Below are 15,849 nucleotides of genomic sequence, written 5' to 3'. Positions count from 1 at the left end.
GAATAATTAATGAAGATCTGTTTAATTGCATATGGAGTCTAGATCGCTGAAGAACAACTAAATAATCAGAAGCATGTCCAATGTAAAAACTATCAAGTTATTTTTCATTGTTGATTCAGGTACATACCATGTACAGTGTCTAAATATCCAAATAATAGCTCAGGTTTTCATCTTTAATCTCTCTCATTACTTCAGCTCAATTTCACTGACACTGGATCTTTGTAGCTCCATTTTCTTCTCTGAATATATCTATCAGTCTATGTATCTCCACAATTAACTACAGGTTATTATGTTTTCAAAAGAAACTAAAATGACTATTTAGTTCCCTCGGTTTTATTCTTCATCCATTCTGTTTTGTCACCATTCTAAACCACAGGATAGAATGTTCAAAATACTGAAAATTTCTAAAAGAAATTACATGTACATTTTAATTTCTTTCACAAAAGGCAGTTTTCCAGGTGCCCTACTATTTTCTATATAACTGCTTCAGTACTCAGAATATAGGCATCGCATCCATATGTTTGAGTAAGAAAATGAGAATACTCCGAAATTTTCCAAATAGATAACATAGGATATGACAAAGCAAGACTCTTCAGGTCCATTTAAGTTGGCTGAGTTTAGTTGTTCAGGCTCAGCAGCTTTTGAATGCCCTGTACTCCTCTAAGGATATGCCCTGATCTCCCAACACCGCATTGCTGTAACTTCCCAGCCCGGAAACGCCTGTACTGCATTACCCAAGTGCTTGTGTATACAACCAGCTAATGTAAGAAGCCAGATATTCCCACCCATTTCTTACGCCATACTGAGTGCAAGTTTACTTTGTCTTTTCACACCATACTCTGCCCAAGATAATAAACCCTTGAAGCACAAACACCACAGAGGAGAGATATTTGAAGGGTTGTTTGGGGGTTTTTTATAGGAGATAGCTTAATTCTGGCTGAACTGTGCTGAATCGTGACTGACTCCATGTGGAGCCACTTGGTAATTTTCGTAAGACACCCAATTCCCCATATTTTCCATGATTTTCAATGTCTAGGATACTCCACTCTATTACTAAAGATAACGAACCTAACAAAATAAAGAGCAGATGAAAACCTTTAGAAGATGTCCAGTCAGAACAACCAATCAGGTTGTAGTTTGTTATTAAACAAAAGGCACTTCTACAATGATTGTAAGGGAATGGGTGAGGCAAGATAAAACTATCGACTCTTTAGCCGACATGAACTAAGAGTTTGAACAAAGGATCACAGTATGAATAAAAAAACCCTATGAAATTTCCACTACTAGCCAGATTCTGAAGGATCAATCAGAAGTTTTAATTTAGCTTTCATAAATAAAGTCTTCAGCTTAACAAACTCTTACTGCTATTTAAGATAGTATTCTAAGACCTTGGTGGCAAGTCCTGGCTGACAGACAAGCAAGGGTTAGAGAGAAGAATTACATTTAACAGTCAGTCTGTAGAACAGCTGCTAAAAAGAAACTTGGCCTCAAACTTCAGCAAATGTTGCGTATTAAGACAGAAAAAAAAATTCATCTCTGAAGCCAGTTTTTTTGTTATGCTTTGTCCTCTGTACAAGCAAATTCACTTTCCTGAGAAAACACAAACTGTCCACCCAATTTACTGTGTGTTTCTTTTTCATTTAAAATTAACTTACCGAGTGCCGTCTGCTTTCCAGCTAACTTTGTACGGCTTCTGCTCCAAAAATTTAATATTTTGCTTGTCCATGGAAACAGGCTGCGCTCCAGGGAATCCAGACCTAAAAAAAAGAACCATGTTTATTAACGTTCTGCAATAAATACTCACACAAGGCAATACATTTTTTACATTACACTGAAATCACATCTTGTATCAGGTTTGTTGCAAGGTTAAATCTAAGTTAGAACATCTCCTCCAAAAAAGTATTTTCCATGAGAAATTAAATGTCTATCTGATAAGAAAAAGGATATTTGGTTATGACAAAACACTGAATTATGTGGAACTTCAAAGTATTAACTTTAGAGGAAAAGATATTTGAATTCAAAATTACTGGCACTAGAAGAAATAAAAGCATCGGAAAGTTAGGAAGCACTGTGAGCAACTCACCAGATCATCAACTTCGGAAAGGAGAAGGTCAGAATATGAGACATTAAAGCCAACATTCTAATTAACATTAGACACAAATTCAAGTTGGCTATAAAAATGAGTACAATATCTCGATACCTCGAGGTGAAATACCAGTTGTACAAATAAATCTACTGCTTGAGCAAGCACTAAATTTTACACAAATGCCTGGACTAGGCTACATCTGGAATTTGCACAGCAGTAATTCATCTGAACACGTTTTGTTATCTCAATGGAAAAGCAATTCTAGAATCTTGTTTCTTAACATTAACAGTCGATCATTCCATTTCATAGTACAATGCAAGACTGTTTCATTGCCAAGCGTGTTTGAGGCTTCCTTTATTTTAGAAACAACCCATTCAAAAATGGTCATGTTTTTTCTCTTTTTTACAATGAGCTGTGTCCTTCTGCAAAACATAACACTTGTTTCTAGACAGTATAAATAAACAAGTTCTAAGTTTTCATACCCTTCCCATCCACAGAATTGCTGACATTTTTGCTGTATTCCTCCTAACTTTGGTTGCGTTGTCACTTGGGTCACATATTTAACTGTTATTCCTTCCAAGAAAATTGCACCCTAAATAAATTAAAAGAAAAACAATTAGTATTTAAGCCTTCATAAAAGCAGATCAGAATATGTCAATACAAGATTAAGTCTGTTTTTACAACCCTCTCGAGCAGTACTAGCTTAAATATTCCTTAAAGATTTACCCATAATAGCAAGATACGTCAGCTGAGCTTTGCCAGCAAACTCACAGGTGAGCCATATTATAAACCCAGTAACTGAGTTATTTATGGGGGAAAAAATAATTAAAAAAAAAAAAGGAGGTAAATAGTAAGGGATAGATAGTACTTAAATGTTTACACTATTTAGCTAATACTCTCAAGGAAGCTCCCACATCAAACTACAGCATCAGTTTGACTTATTTTTCATTTGTAACTAAAATGTTGTTATTTAAAAATAAAGAACACTAGTATCAGGTATTTAATAGTAAATTGGTCACATATAGAATTTGCAGGGATTAAATTAATCATCCTTAGTACACAAAGTATTATATAATAATAAGATAGGGTGAGACATGTATTTGTGGATGAGAATCTGAACCTAAACACTAAACAATATTGTAAGCCCGGAGCAAATCACTGTACATTAAGGGTCATAAAATTCTTTCTAGTAGAAGCCTTCATAACACCTCTTTAAAGTATGTCAAAAGGCATGGCCCAAAATAAGTAAACTGGGAACTAAGGAAATAATTGACCTATGAAATGTTAAATAAAATTTCTTAATATATAAATAGTATTTCAAGATTAACAATTCCATGTTTGCCCTGATTCATGGAATGAAAGAGCTGCTCAGTAACAGTAGAGATGTGAGATAAATGTAAGTAGCTTAGTAATTAGTGAATTAAAGTCACTGGGAAACATCTTTAGACACAAGGGGGTTCATTTTTTTTTTAAAACAAGTATTTCAGCAGATGAAGAAGTTAAGTCCTACTTTTCTCCTTTCGAATCTTTGAGATGCATGTTTTCAAACAGTTATGTTAATTTTATCAGACCTAGATGGCAATTCCAGTACAAGAAGTTCAACTACACATATTTCATCTCCTCCTGGGTGATCTACCACATTGCACGTCTCAAAGCTCAAGCTTACACTGTAGGGAAGACAACTGAAAGAATGAAAGTACTTATGCAGCAGCAAACTTAAATGGTTCTCAGTTGAGCTAGGACAACCTTCTTCACAAAAGAAAAATATAAACAGCGGGTCTGTAACAAAATATTTGTGTAAAAATATATTTGCATAATTTTATTCTCAATCTAAATCAGGTTACTAAAGTGGAGTTGTTATCATGAATGCCACAGAAAAGGCTAAGTAAAAATCAAAATAGAATACTGAAAATAAGACTCTAAAATAACTTGTATATTCCAGAAAAAGTTTGATGTCAAATGGAATAAAAACAAATCCTGCATAACAGAATACATTAAAGCCATCAGGTCTACAAAGCTACAAAATTAAAGATTTCTACTGAGATCCCAAATCAACCAGAGTTATTTCAACAGCATCTCAAATAAATTTTCAATGCAGACTAAGGAGATCAAACCATGACTTTTCATTGTTGAGCTATGAATCCTGCAAATGAAGGTACTATTATTTTGTGTCTGTTCTCTAAAATGCTTGAACCTAGCCTTAACAAATCCAGCTGCATACTACTGATGAAAGGAACCTTTTTGCCCCCTTTCCTTTCCACACGCTGTGGCAGTTATCTGTTCTACTCTTGAGCAAGTCTAGGAACTAATTTAGCAAAAATAACATCATAAATTAGTAATTTTCTGCCAAATTAGTATCCTAAACTAACTCACCATGGGATGACTCAGCACTAGTGCCAGCACAAGGGAAACAGAAGGAATGCAAGGAGTGCGGGGAAAGGAGGACCACAGTTTTCAGTACAGCCTGCATTTAGTTAAGATCAGCTCAGTCACATCACCAAATGGTATTCTGAGAGCAGCACATCCTAAAGAAATATACTAGTTCATAACCTTATTTACCCTGAGCTCCCCAGACTTTCAGTGTGTCGCTCAGCCCATATTATCCATGTGGGCATCAGCACACAGGTGAGTGGACGAGGGAGGCAGACAGCTACTCGTGCCTGGCCAGCACATTGTCTGAATTCTGGTAAGTGGTTAAGAGCACCATGAAAGAAAGGAAAGATGGTCATGCCTTACTTCTGCCAATAATGGCAGAGTGCAATGGCACTACGACGGTTAAGATTAAAGCAAAAGGCCAGGAACAGAAAAGATTTTCCAGAAGAGTCATAAACACAAAATTCATGCCTAACATTTGTAAGTGTCTCTTGCAGATTATCTGCTCCAAGTATAATCACTAGCTAAGGCACAGTGCTACGAAAACAAGGTGAGTCACTTGGTATTCGTGCTCAGCTAACTTCACACTCCAGGTTGCATGAGGACATTCCTTGGATAAGGTCCTATAACTGAGCCAGACCCATGCAATTTCTGCACCACTGTTCAGCTAACAACTCCTATGAAAACAGGACATGGGAAAACATGGTGCAGATGTGCCAGAGCACTCAGATCCCCAGGAGCAACTCGAGTCCTCAGCAATGCTACTAAACCAAAAGTTATAAATCCCTAAAGGATCCAAGGAAACTACATGCACTTAGTAGCTACACTCTGCACAACCTTCATACCATCTGTACTAATCAAGTTTGCCCCACTTGCCACTGTATTTCTCCACTCATCACTTCATCTGAAGAAGTGCATTGTGTATCATCTTGTGTTGGTTCAGATCCTAAACACCATCTGGAGGAGTGGGTGAGTGGGAACAGCCCCACACCTTCCTGAACCCAGTGGCTATCACCAGCTACTCAGACTTGATCGAGCGCCAATATGCTCAGAGATTGCCTTCCAGAAAACAAGAAACATTCCAAAATGTGTCAGGAAGAGATATCTTCTAAAAGAAAGGATGTGAGAGACAGGGTGCTACATTAATCAGCTTAGATTTAATACCAAAATACAGGACCAAATCACAGTAACTACCTCTAGGCATGTACAAACAAAAAAGACATAACAAAACACACTGTGACTCACTAACAAAGGTGTTCAACTAATCATTTGGTTTTGGTGATGAAACAGGCTTTGCAGAACTGGAATTGCTTGCATTTGTCTTGGTTTGTCTTTTGTTTGCTTGTCTTGTCCTCATAGAGGTAACTCAGAAAACATGGGATAGATGTAACTTCTATAAAACAGACAAGCGACTGTTTCAAAACCAGGTTCAAAGGAGTCAGCATTTCACTAACAAAAAGGAAGGATTATATTGAGAAGAATCTCCAAGGTCTGGTTTAGGTATAAGATAATTAATTTATTTTCCCTAAACTTCCTAGTAGCATATTCTTATTTTTGTGACATCTGTGACTTTAGTAACAGGGATACAGACTGTGATGGTAGCTTAAGAATTCATTGTTACCCTTAATTTTAAGAATGGGCTGAAAACAACACTATGCAATTCAGTATAAATGAAGTTCTACACTTAATAAAGGCTAAGAAATTATACAAATTCAAATTGGTAGATAATTAGAGAAAAAGATACAGAGGCATCGAGAGACCAAAAGCTGAATTAGTATTGTTCTGTCTTGTAAAAGGCAATTACGTTGAGATATATAAACAGAAGTATTTAGCCTTAAGACATATGAAATTATCTTCTCCCTATTAAGCCCTACTAGGATGGCCTCAACTACAGGCTTGTGTTCAATTATAGGCAACACAGTCTCAGAAAAACATGTTTCAACAAGACAGAATACAAAGAATGACAACAAAGGTTGGAAGTACAAAAGGTATGGACTACAGGGAAAAAGTGAACAAATTAGCATTTAATGTGGAGAATGAAAGGATACTCATATTCAAGTACATAAAATGGTGTCGCAAAACCAAAATATAATCTTTTTCCCATATCCATCAAGATGTCCATGGGCAGAAAAATAAGTTCAGGAGTTATACTTTGCAAAAAAGAGCAGGTTAGGCAGAAAAAAACCCAAGGTATTAATATTTAGAATCAAGGTAACTTGCTAGTTAAATAATAAATATTATCCTTGCTGTGTCAAATCAGTTTAATCATTTCCCTTTGTCTCACAGATGACCACAAGACACAGGCACTCAAAATCATCAGGAAAATCATTAACAGCCACCATCTCTTCCAGACTGTTTAAGATGCCTCCATCCATTTTAGAAGCACTACATACTACATGCTGTAATATGCCATTTACATGAGACTAGAAGAGATGGCATTCCTTAATAAACACTAAAAGTTGCATTTGACACATGAAAAGTTCAAAGGTTCTGGCTCAGAATTATAGCTCTTTGTCCTATTTGCAAAATCAAGTGTTTTTTCCCGAAGTGAGATTCTAAGTATCAATTAACAAAGTTGCCCCGATGCTACGAGCATTACAGCATGCACTGACAAAGTCAAAAGTGTTAGGATTTCCTGTGCAGCACCTCAGACTGCAGCAAACAGCTTTCTTGGCACCTGTCAACTATGTTCAGGCAATGACAAAGCAGACTGTAATGGCTTTATGTTCTAATGGTTCCCGCACTTTCTGTAATGCAGGAAACAATGTCAAGATTTTTTGACATCAAAATAGAAGTTTTACTGAAAGATGTTGCAGTAAAGTTTCTCACATCAAAGTTTCTGAAGTGGACAGCATGCTAACTTCATAGGCTAGCTAGCAGTCGCTTCTAACTATTCATCATCCTAGCGAGACGCCTGGGACGTGTCTCCTCCTCTACTGCTAAACTTTTCTTCTGTCTCCACAAAGATTGGAGTCAAAATGAAAAAGATTCAGAACATTGCTATTACTACAGCTACCTCTAGTTTGACTCTGTCCACCCCTAAGTTTTTAGAGAAAGAAACAAATCAGAAAGCTGAAAACATTTGCTGCAGGAAATCAACACAATGCTGAAAATTTAGCCCTTTAGACAGTAAAATAAGAATACCTGAGCAAGAGGTATTTACCTGATAATCTCTCCCCCTGTAGATCACATATTTACAGGGAATCACAAATAGATTGTATCCATCTCTACTGAGTTAAGAAGCAGTCCAATCTGCCAGCCAAGAATCATGGTAAAGAATTCTGCCCGCTCCTCCTCTTCATGTCAAAGAATGTTCCTTCAGAGCTGCAAAACTCAATTATACGAATATGCATATTAACTAGATGATTCTTTCTTTCATAAATTCTCTAAATCACAATTAACTTTTAATTATTAATATGCTTATTCGTATAATTTAGCTTCCAGCTTTCAAAAAAACTATGGTGGCAGATAAAAAAGAGCCTGGGAAGCCAGTATCACTCCTGTTAAACAGACTGGTTGAGTTTCATACTCGATGAAAAGTGGCTGTCATTGGAATTCATCATAACACTCAAGTTTCTAATGCATCAAAAGGCACATCAAAAAACCAGCTTTGAGGTTCCAGCCCCAAAAAAATTTTTAGATATCAATGCTTTACTGCAAGGCTAATGGAGGCAATGGCCATACCCCTGAACATACTTTTACTATGGCTTTTTACAGTGTGGGAAATTTTTTATTCCAGCTGAGGGACAATTTGAAAGTTTTCAAAGTCCATCTTGCTTCTTTAGACTGGATTTTGTATTCCTTTCAGGCTAATATTTTCCACATTCCATCTGTAAACCACATTGATCAGCTGCAGTAACAACAAAATGCATTTTTGCAGCATATTTCAATATGAGAATTTCCAAGTGTTTGCAAACAAATACATCTCAGCACAAGTAAAATAATTCAGTATTATGAAAAAAAAAAAAAGAATATTTCTGCATTCAGAAACAATCTATTTGCAAATAAAAAAGAGAGTCAGGAATTTAAAGAGAACTGAACCATTAATCTTCAGATGATACAAAATATATTCTTTGTACTTGAGTATTAGTTCCATACTACAGTAACTAGAGTAATTTATTTCATCAGAATTATGCAAATGTATGTCAAAAGTCAAAAAAGCGATCAGCCATATTTCTTATACAGTTAAAACAGTTTTGAACAAAATATGATTTCAAAGCTCAAGCCTTTAGATTTTTAAGGTCATATTGCTTTTTGCTAATCTAATTCTCAATCCTATAAAACTTCCAATAGTAAGAATACTTACCAAAATGAGCACTGAATTAAAAAAATTCTGAATTTCGTCCACATGGCTACAAAAAATAATTAAGAGCTGTTTCCATACAACCCCAGTAACACTTAATCTCTAAAGACAAACTGAATAATTAAAAAGAGCTTTTAATATCTCAATTCAAACTTTAAAAAAAATTGTTATTTTAGAAACTTGTACAACTGGAACAGTTGAAGTGTTGAACGTTAAAGTTCAAGGTTCGTATAGGAAACATAAGAAAGCTTCCAATGGCTCTACCAGTTTTTCCCAGTTAGAAAACAATACTTCCAGTCCCCATTTGCACAAGCAAATGAGTATTAGTAACTGATGAGTATGAGGTTATGAAATTATGTTTAGCAATTAAAATACTAAATTCCAAATCAAAATTACCAGTTTTAGGCGTTCTTTTCTCCTCTTCCCAAAGGAAGAGCTTGATGATCCAGGTTCTGACTCTTGGCCTCCAGTTTTACCATTATCATCGTCCTCCTCTTCATCTTCATCAAAGCACCATTCTGGTAGCTCTGGTGGTGATGGTGCATCATCTTCATCGCCGTAACGACGAAATAATTCCTTCAAATAGTCACCTTTATAAATACCTGGTGGTCTAGCCTGAGCAAAAGTAGCCACTGCAGCCTCGATACTGTCAAATAAAAATTGAAAATCACTCTGGATGCTTAATTTACATGTTTCAGTCATGTCATGCCTTACCAAACATAAGATTTATTGGGACTGAGAAAACAAGTTCCAAAGTGGTAATTGCAAAAACATCCATTATATTTGAAACATCTTGCTTAGATCAGTCTGGTAACAGTTGCTTTTGCACAAGATTCTGCATAACTCTGTAGGCACTGCATATGTTTGTTCTCAGAAGTAACTGCAGCTCACACTGCTTCAACTCCTCATTGTAACTCACAGTGGTCTGCTGGTCATCTAAGTAAAACTTTCATTATTGCTACAGAGAAGGAATGGGTGACACACAGGTATGTACTTCAGGACTGAATGAAGACAAAAAAAGACCAAAGAAAAATATCAACAAATGTAATGAAGAAAAACACAAATGTTCAAATTCAAATATGGCTACGCTTTCCCCCCTAAGAATTCTTTCCTCTCATTAGAGGTTTTGCCACCATACTGGGAAAAATCATCCTAATCTTTTAAAACTACTTCTCTTTCCAGAAGTTTCTCACAAAAACACTGTCATTCAGAACCCTTTTACTATGCAGTTAACACAATTTTAAGTGCTCTAATAAACTGAAGACTGGATCACAAAAAAATTAGAAACCAAAACTAACAGTCAAGCACCTTTACCAGCCAACAGGAAAACTCTCAAAATATACAACAGCAAGCACAGCACAAGGGGTTTATTGTTGCTATTTCCATAGATCCTATGTAAATGTTTAACAGAACACATTAGACGTAATTCTCTTCGATTTATTATGGCTGTGCAGAGCAGTAATGCTTCATAGATCAACATTTAGAAATCTTGCTAAATAAAAGAGAGGAAAAATCACAAAAGGTAGATGTCCCTGGTCAGGCCTCTTGACAAGCACATATCTTAAAACTGGAACAAAACACATACTACATGCTGTGAAAAGATTTTTTTTTTTCAGGTAAGAAAATAACCTGCCACTGGAACAAGGAAAACATATGACTGAAATGGAAAAGAGAAATTAAATTTAAAATGCAATTTTTTGTCTGACCTGTAAAGTATGGGAAGGAGCCTAAAATTTTATGAGACAAAATTCCCAGAATAGACAGAAACACTGCCTTAGAACCAGTAATTGATTCACTCTGGTCTTTGATAAGAGGAGAAAATAAAACATTTTCCAGAGTAAGACTATCAGAGGGTCAGTTTACAAGGAGCTTTCTTCCTTGTTCTGTTTTCTAAGACTCCTAATCTCTTACTCACAAGACATTTTTTACTTTATTATCTTAGATTATTTCACATCTTCTGTAATGAATAGGACTGAGAGCACAAAACAAACCAAAAGGGATGGAGTCTGAAAGATGCTCAGATTTGTCCATGATGACATGAGAGGAACTCTATAATCTTCTGGAAAAGACGGCAATGAAAGCCAAAAGAGGTGGAACGGATTTCAAGTACAGAAACCTAGCTGAAAGAAAACAATTTTCCAAGTTCTAGAAACACAGCAGTCTTTGGGTAAAATGAGTTGTTGAAAATCGAATCAAGTAAGGTTTCTGATCACTAGCTGCAGAGCTTTCAGGCTGGGTGACCTTTCTTAAAACTAACTATAAAATACACCTCAGTATTTACAATACATCAGCAAGACTCCTACATCGTATCTTAAAATAAGGCACTGTTATTTTTTGATGAGGAATCCATCTGTATTCATTCCTCATCAACAAATAACAGTGCCTTATATTAAAGAATGATACAGTAAATTAGATTTATCTTGATACAATGCTCAGCATTAATTACCACCTTGCCAAAATTCTTTCTTTTCCTGTAGACATTTTTCCCATCCAGATATCTGGATGTTATGTCAAAAAAATCTGATAGAGATGAACAAACTTGATACAATTAACTACCTGAAGCAAAAAAAAAAAGTTGAGTTTTAAGGCTTTTCCCACAGAGGTTTGAAAATAGAGATTGCATAAAAGCAGGAGATTCAAACAGATTCAAGTGCATTTCCTCTTCAGAACGAAGGACCGATTTTAATTATTGCATGCTGCTTTTAAATTGTTAGATTAAAAGCATCCAAATTTGCTAGTTCATAATAAAAGCTAGAACCATACTATAAAGATATCTGTGTTTGTGTCTACTCCCCAAACTCAGCTGGGATCCTACAAATATTCAGCTAGCCACTACTAACAGTGTTCTCTCTCCATTACTCCAATGTCTTCATTCCAAGTTTACTAACAGACAGAAATGATCCAGTTCTTTGCAAACAGTTTGCATGTGCATGCCAAGAACCAAATAACTGAATGTCCAGTCACAAGAAGAAGCTGCAACAGGTGCAGAATTTTCTTCCCTTAAAGGACCACACACAAGAAATATCATCAGAATGCTTAAGGGGCTTGTTAAGAAACATGACTTTCACAGGAAGCTGTCAACAAGGAAATAATGTTTCATGAATCCTATCAAACACGCAGAAGTTATGTCCACCAGCATGGTACAGGCATTGTTCTGCTTTTTTACGCTACTGTTGTTTGAAAAACATAACTATTCTATACGAAGGCATCAACATTTTTAAAAGACAGAAAAAACAGGTGAGTCTGCATAAAAGCATGCTGTAGACTTTGGTCAAAAAACAAGCTGGAAACAAGGACTTTGTCTGCCCCTGATCTTTCAGAAGCAAGTACGTTGCTCTAGCTGATCTCTTCAGATTCCAAAAAATAATTAAAAAAAAAACCCTACATGCAAACCTACACGAAAAAGATGAAAAAGGGAAATAACCTTACAGGTATCTCTGAACTCTACATTCCTACTCCAACTGTGGGACATGTCACACAGAAGAGACACAATACAATAAGTGCATTACTAAAAGCCCACACACAGCAGGTACAGCTGACTTTTGACCTACCAGACCTTGCTTGACTGCAACAGGCTAAGTACCAAGGGATATGAAAAGTGTTAATATGGGCTGTTTGCTCAAGATTATGATGCAATTTTGAAATAATATATAGTGAATACATTAGGATAGCTGTCAGGACAATGAGTGAAACATACTGAAGATGCCTTTGGTCACTCTCCACAAATCCCTAGGAATTAACATTCAAATTTACCTCCAGTCCAACTTCTCAACCAAAAAGGCACAGATCAGGAATCCAGTTCTATTGAAACCATGTGTACAATGGACACCTAGACAAGACAAGAAAAGGGCATAATCACTTGCAAGCAGTTTTAACAAACATGATTTAGTAGCACAAGTGTGGTTGCGGATCCTTCCACCTTCATCTGTAACATTAAAGGGTTATCTCCCTTCCCATTATGGCAGCACAGACCACATAAGGCACATAAGCATAAAAAGGCAAATTATTACATTCTTTCTGCAAATTAGCAACAGCAAGAGTATGGGATACTTCAGTTTATCCCAATCAAGAGCACTAACTTAATGCAACTGAAATATGGCTAATATAGATAAGATTCACAAATCTGCTCAAATGTTTATCAAAAGGCAATACAATCAAATTCAATAATTGTGCTTTTAGTGGATTCAACAAGCATGACATTCATTTCACACTATCAGGCAGAAAAATCGTATCCTGATTACCCTACCTCAAACTTGAAAGCAGAGCCAATAGACCACAATTCTATCTCAGATTTGCTATTACCGTGCTAACACCAGACTCACTAATTTTGAAAAAAAAAAAAAACCACAAAAAGAAAACTATACAACAGCATAATCACCTTGAATTACTTATCTTTTCAATGTAAGAAAAAAAAGAATTAAGTCTTCAGCCTCTATTGTACTGAATTCATCCCCTGGAGGGATGCCCTGTCAAATGCACCGGAATTTTTTTTTTTCCTCAAGGCAACAGCACCACCTAGTGATAAAGACACCAGCCTGAAAATTTGTGCTATTAAAAATGCTTTGAAGGATTCAGGTAAAATGTTGTCTCTTTTTCCTACCGAATTTTAAATTATAAATATCATTACAGTTTACGCCAACAGCAAGCTCAATTATTTTTAACATATTTTTCAGTTGTTACCCTAGAATCAGAATCATTTAGGTTGGAAAAGACCCTTAAGTTCATTGAATTCAACCATTGACCCAGCACCGCCAATTCCACCACTAAACCATGTCCCTAAATGCCACATCTACACAGTTTTTTAATACCTCCAGGGATGGGGACCCAACTACTTCCCTGGGCAGCCTGTTCCAGTGCTTGAAAACTTCACCTTTTGGTGAAGAAATTTTTCCTAATAGCCAACCTAAATCTATTTTTTTTCAACTGGAGATCAAAAAAAAAAAACCTACAAAGAGTAGAGTGATAAAAATTAGAAACTTTAAACAGGTAAACAGCAGTATGTATAAGCTGTAGCAGGATCAGGTTTTGTGCCTGCCCCACCAAGTTTCCCTTCTTAATAGAGCAAGGCAAAAATTACTATGAATTTCTTGAATTCTTCCATTTAAAAATATTAAAAACTGTGTAACTTGTAATTTTAGCTTCCTTACAGAATTTTTTTTAGCAATTATTTCTCCTTTGTTTTCTGCTGAAGCAAAATTTTTGCATTTTTCTTCCTTAAAGTTGGCAGGCACACTCCAGTCCTTCAAGCTGAAAAAATAATTTCCATCCTATATTGTTATCGCTGAATAGAAAATTTTGATTACTTATCATTCGCATTTCACTCTCTTTTCCTATCTAATCTTGACACTAGGAATGAAATTGCACAGAATTGCTATCAATAAGTCCTGCAGCTGTTACTGCTACCAAGAAGGTTAACTCAATAATTTTATACGCATGACAAAGATAAGCATCTCAGCAATGACACCAATGGCTTGGAAGGGAAAGATTACACAGGGTGCAGTACTAGCACTGTTGTAGACTGCTTTCACTTCTGATAAAAACATCCTCCACACCAGTCCCTTTGCTGATCTATCAGAGGAAACACGTGTCCCAAAACAGAAATTTCAGTAATTCATAGAAGGGAAACAGGAAGTCCTAACATTTCTCTTTTACTATGAAAGCCTAAACCAAGTTATTCAAAAGCTTAGTCAACATATTATTTTTTCCTTGACTCTTGCTTTTTTTCCCATCAAGGTGAAACATCTAACTGATGGAAAAACATTTCAAAATTCATTGAGATCAAAAAGTTATTAAGTCAACATTGAAAATGGCATTTTATAAGTTGAAATACCTGTTAAATGTGTCTGCTATTTATAAGATATCACCATGCTACCCATGCTCCATATAACTTCTGACCATAACCAACATTTTAAGTTCTGAAGTATTACTGGGGATCAAATGGAAGAATTACGAAAGGAGAGTGATAAATGAGAATCTGCTAAATGAGAGTGAGCGGGATCAGTCACCAACAATATTTCACAACTTGCACCAGAACCTGAAATCTCTCCTGCTCTAAGGAAGGGAAGCTGACTAGCTGATCTCCACGGGTCCCTTCCAACAGCTTCAGCTATCGTACTGTGATTCTGTACAAATCCTAAACTGCATGAACAAACCAGCTTAATTTATCAAGTTCTTAGCAATGGCACCTAGACAAACAACTGTCCCATGTACTCCTAAGTCACACAGACACTCAGACTCAGGAAGGCTGCAAAATTATCATCCAAGAGGATTGACGACAACAACTGATGGAAACTCATCTGCAAAGTCATTTCTTGTCTCTGACAGTTAGCTAATAGAGCTGAACATCAATATGCTTAACAGAAATCAGAGTAAAATGGTTTTACCTAAAACTAGAAGCAACACAAATTAAACTGAGAACTTATTTTTCTCTGGGTAAAAAAAAGTATCCTTCAAAAATCAGAAACATACTAGTTTCTGCAGGAGAAGAAATCAGATCTAGTATGCATAGACGTTGTAGGGAGGAATTTCCTTTGCTTAGACTTTTAAGAATAAGAGACGGCAATTATGAGTAAATATGAAATAAACTAAGAGTTAAAACTAACAATGGATATAAGATGGATATATTAAGACATACCTATAAGCTCTGAGGGATTCTTATCACTGAAGTGTTCACATACACGGATAAATGTTTCTGTATTCTCAGGTGTCGGGCACTCACCATGCCTGAAAAACACAAGAATACATGGATCAGGAGACAACTGGGGGAAAGGGAAGAAGAGAAAAAAAAATTAATTTCTTCAGCGTGATCTTTTAAATTAAAAGCCAAAGAAAGGTACAAAAAGTGCATACAACTTACCCTTTACACTGGAGCTTTATATATTTAATTCCCTCTTTCTCTATATCATTCCTATCGTAGAATCTAGTGGTGTTGGTCAAGTCTACCAGTAAACCCATTTTAACCTTAAAAAAAGCAAAAAATTAAAAACAAACTTATATATGTGATTTAAATATCAATGCATAAACACTAAACACCTGATAACATTCAAATTAAAAGCAACTGCAGGCTACATTTTTAAGTTTAAAAATT

The 15,849-nt window shown here is 35.8% G+C and overlaps 1 protein-coding gene across 5 annotated transcripts in view; it reads right to left on the bottom strand.

Moving 5' to 3' along the window:
* RNGTT (RNA guanylyltransferase and 5'-phosphatase) overlaps positions 1–15,849 on the bottom strand; it is a 191,927-nt gene that overhangs the window by 163,901 nt on the left and 12,177 nt on the right. For all 5 annotated transcript variants that reach the window (XM_064649997.1, XM_064649998.1, XM_064649996.1 and 2 more), the window contains exons 3-8: positions 15,619–15,722; positions 15,397–15,485; positions 12,516–12,591; positions 9,159–9,408; positions 2,569–2,678; positions 1,656–1,757 (exon numbers count right to left, since the gene is read on the bottom strand). In XM_064649997.1, coding sequence (XP_064506067.1) covers positions 1,656–1,757; positions 2,569–2,678; positions 9,159–9,408; positions 12,516–12,591; positions 15,397–15,485; positions 15,619–15,722 — 731 coding nt within the window. The remainder of the gene's footprint in view (positions 1–1,655; positions 1,758–2,568; positions 2,679–9,158; positions 9,409–12,515; positions 12,592–15,396; positions 15,486–15,618; positions 15,723–15,849) is intronic.

The sequence above is a fragment of the Pseudopipra pipra genome, chromosome 3, assembly GCF_036250125.1.
Source record: "Pseudopipra pipra isolate bDixPip1 chromosome 3, bDixPip1.hap1, whole genome shotgun sequence".
Classification (NCBI taxonomy): domain Eukaryota; kingdom Metazoa; phylum Chordata; class Aves; order Passeriformes; family Pipridae; genus Pseudopipra; species Pseudopipra pipra.
Note: the sequence above shows the minus strand (reverse complement) of the source record. Positions and strands in the feature narration are given on the sequence as shown.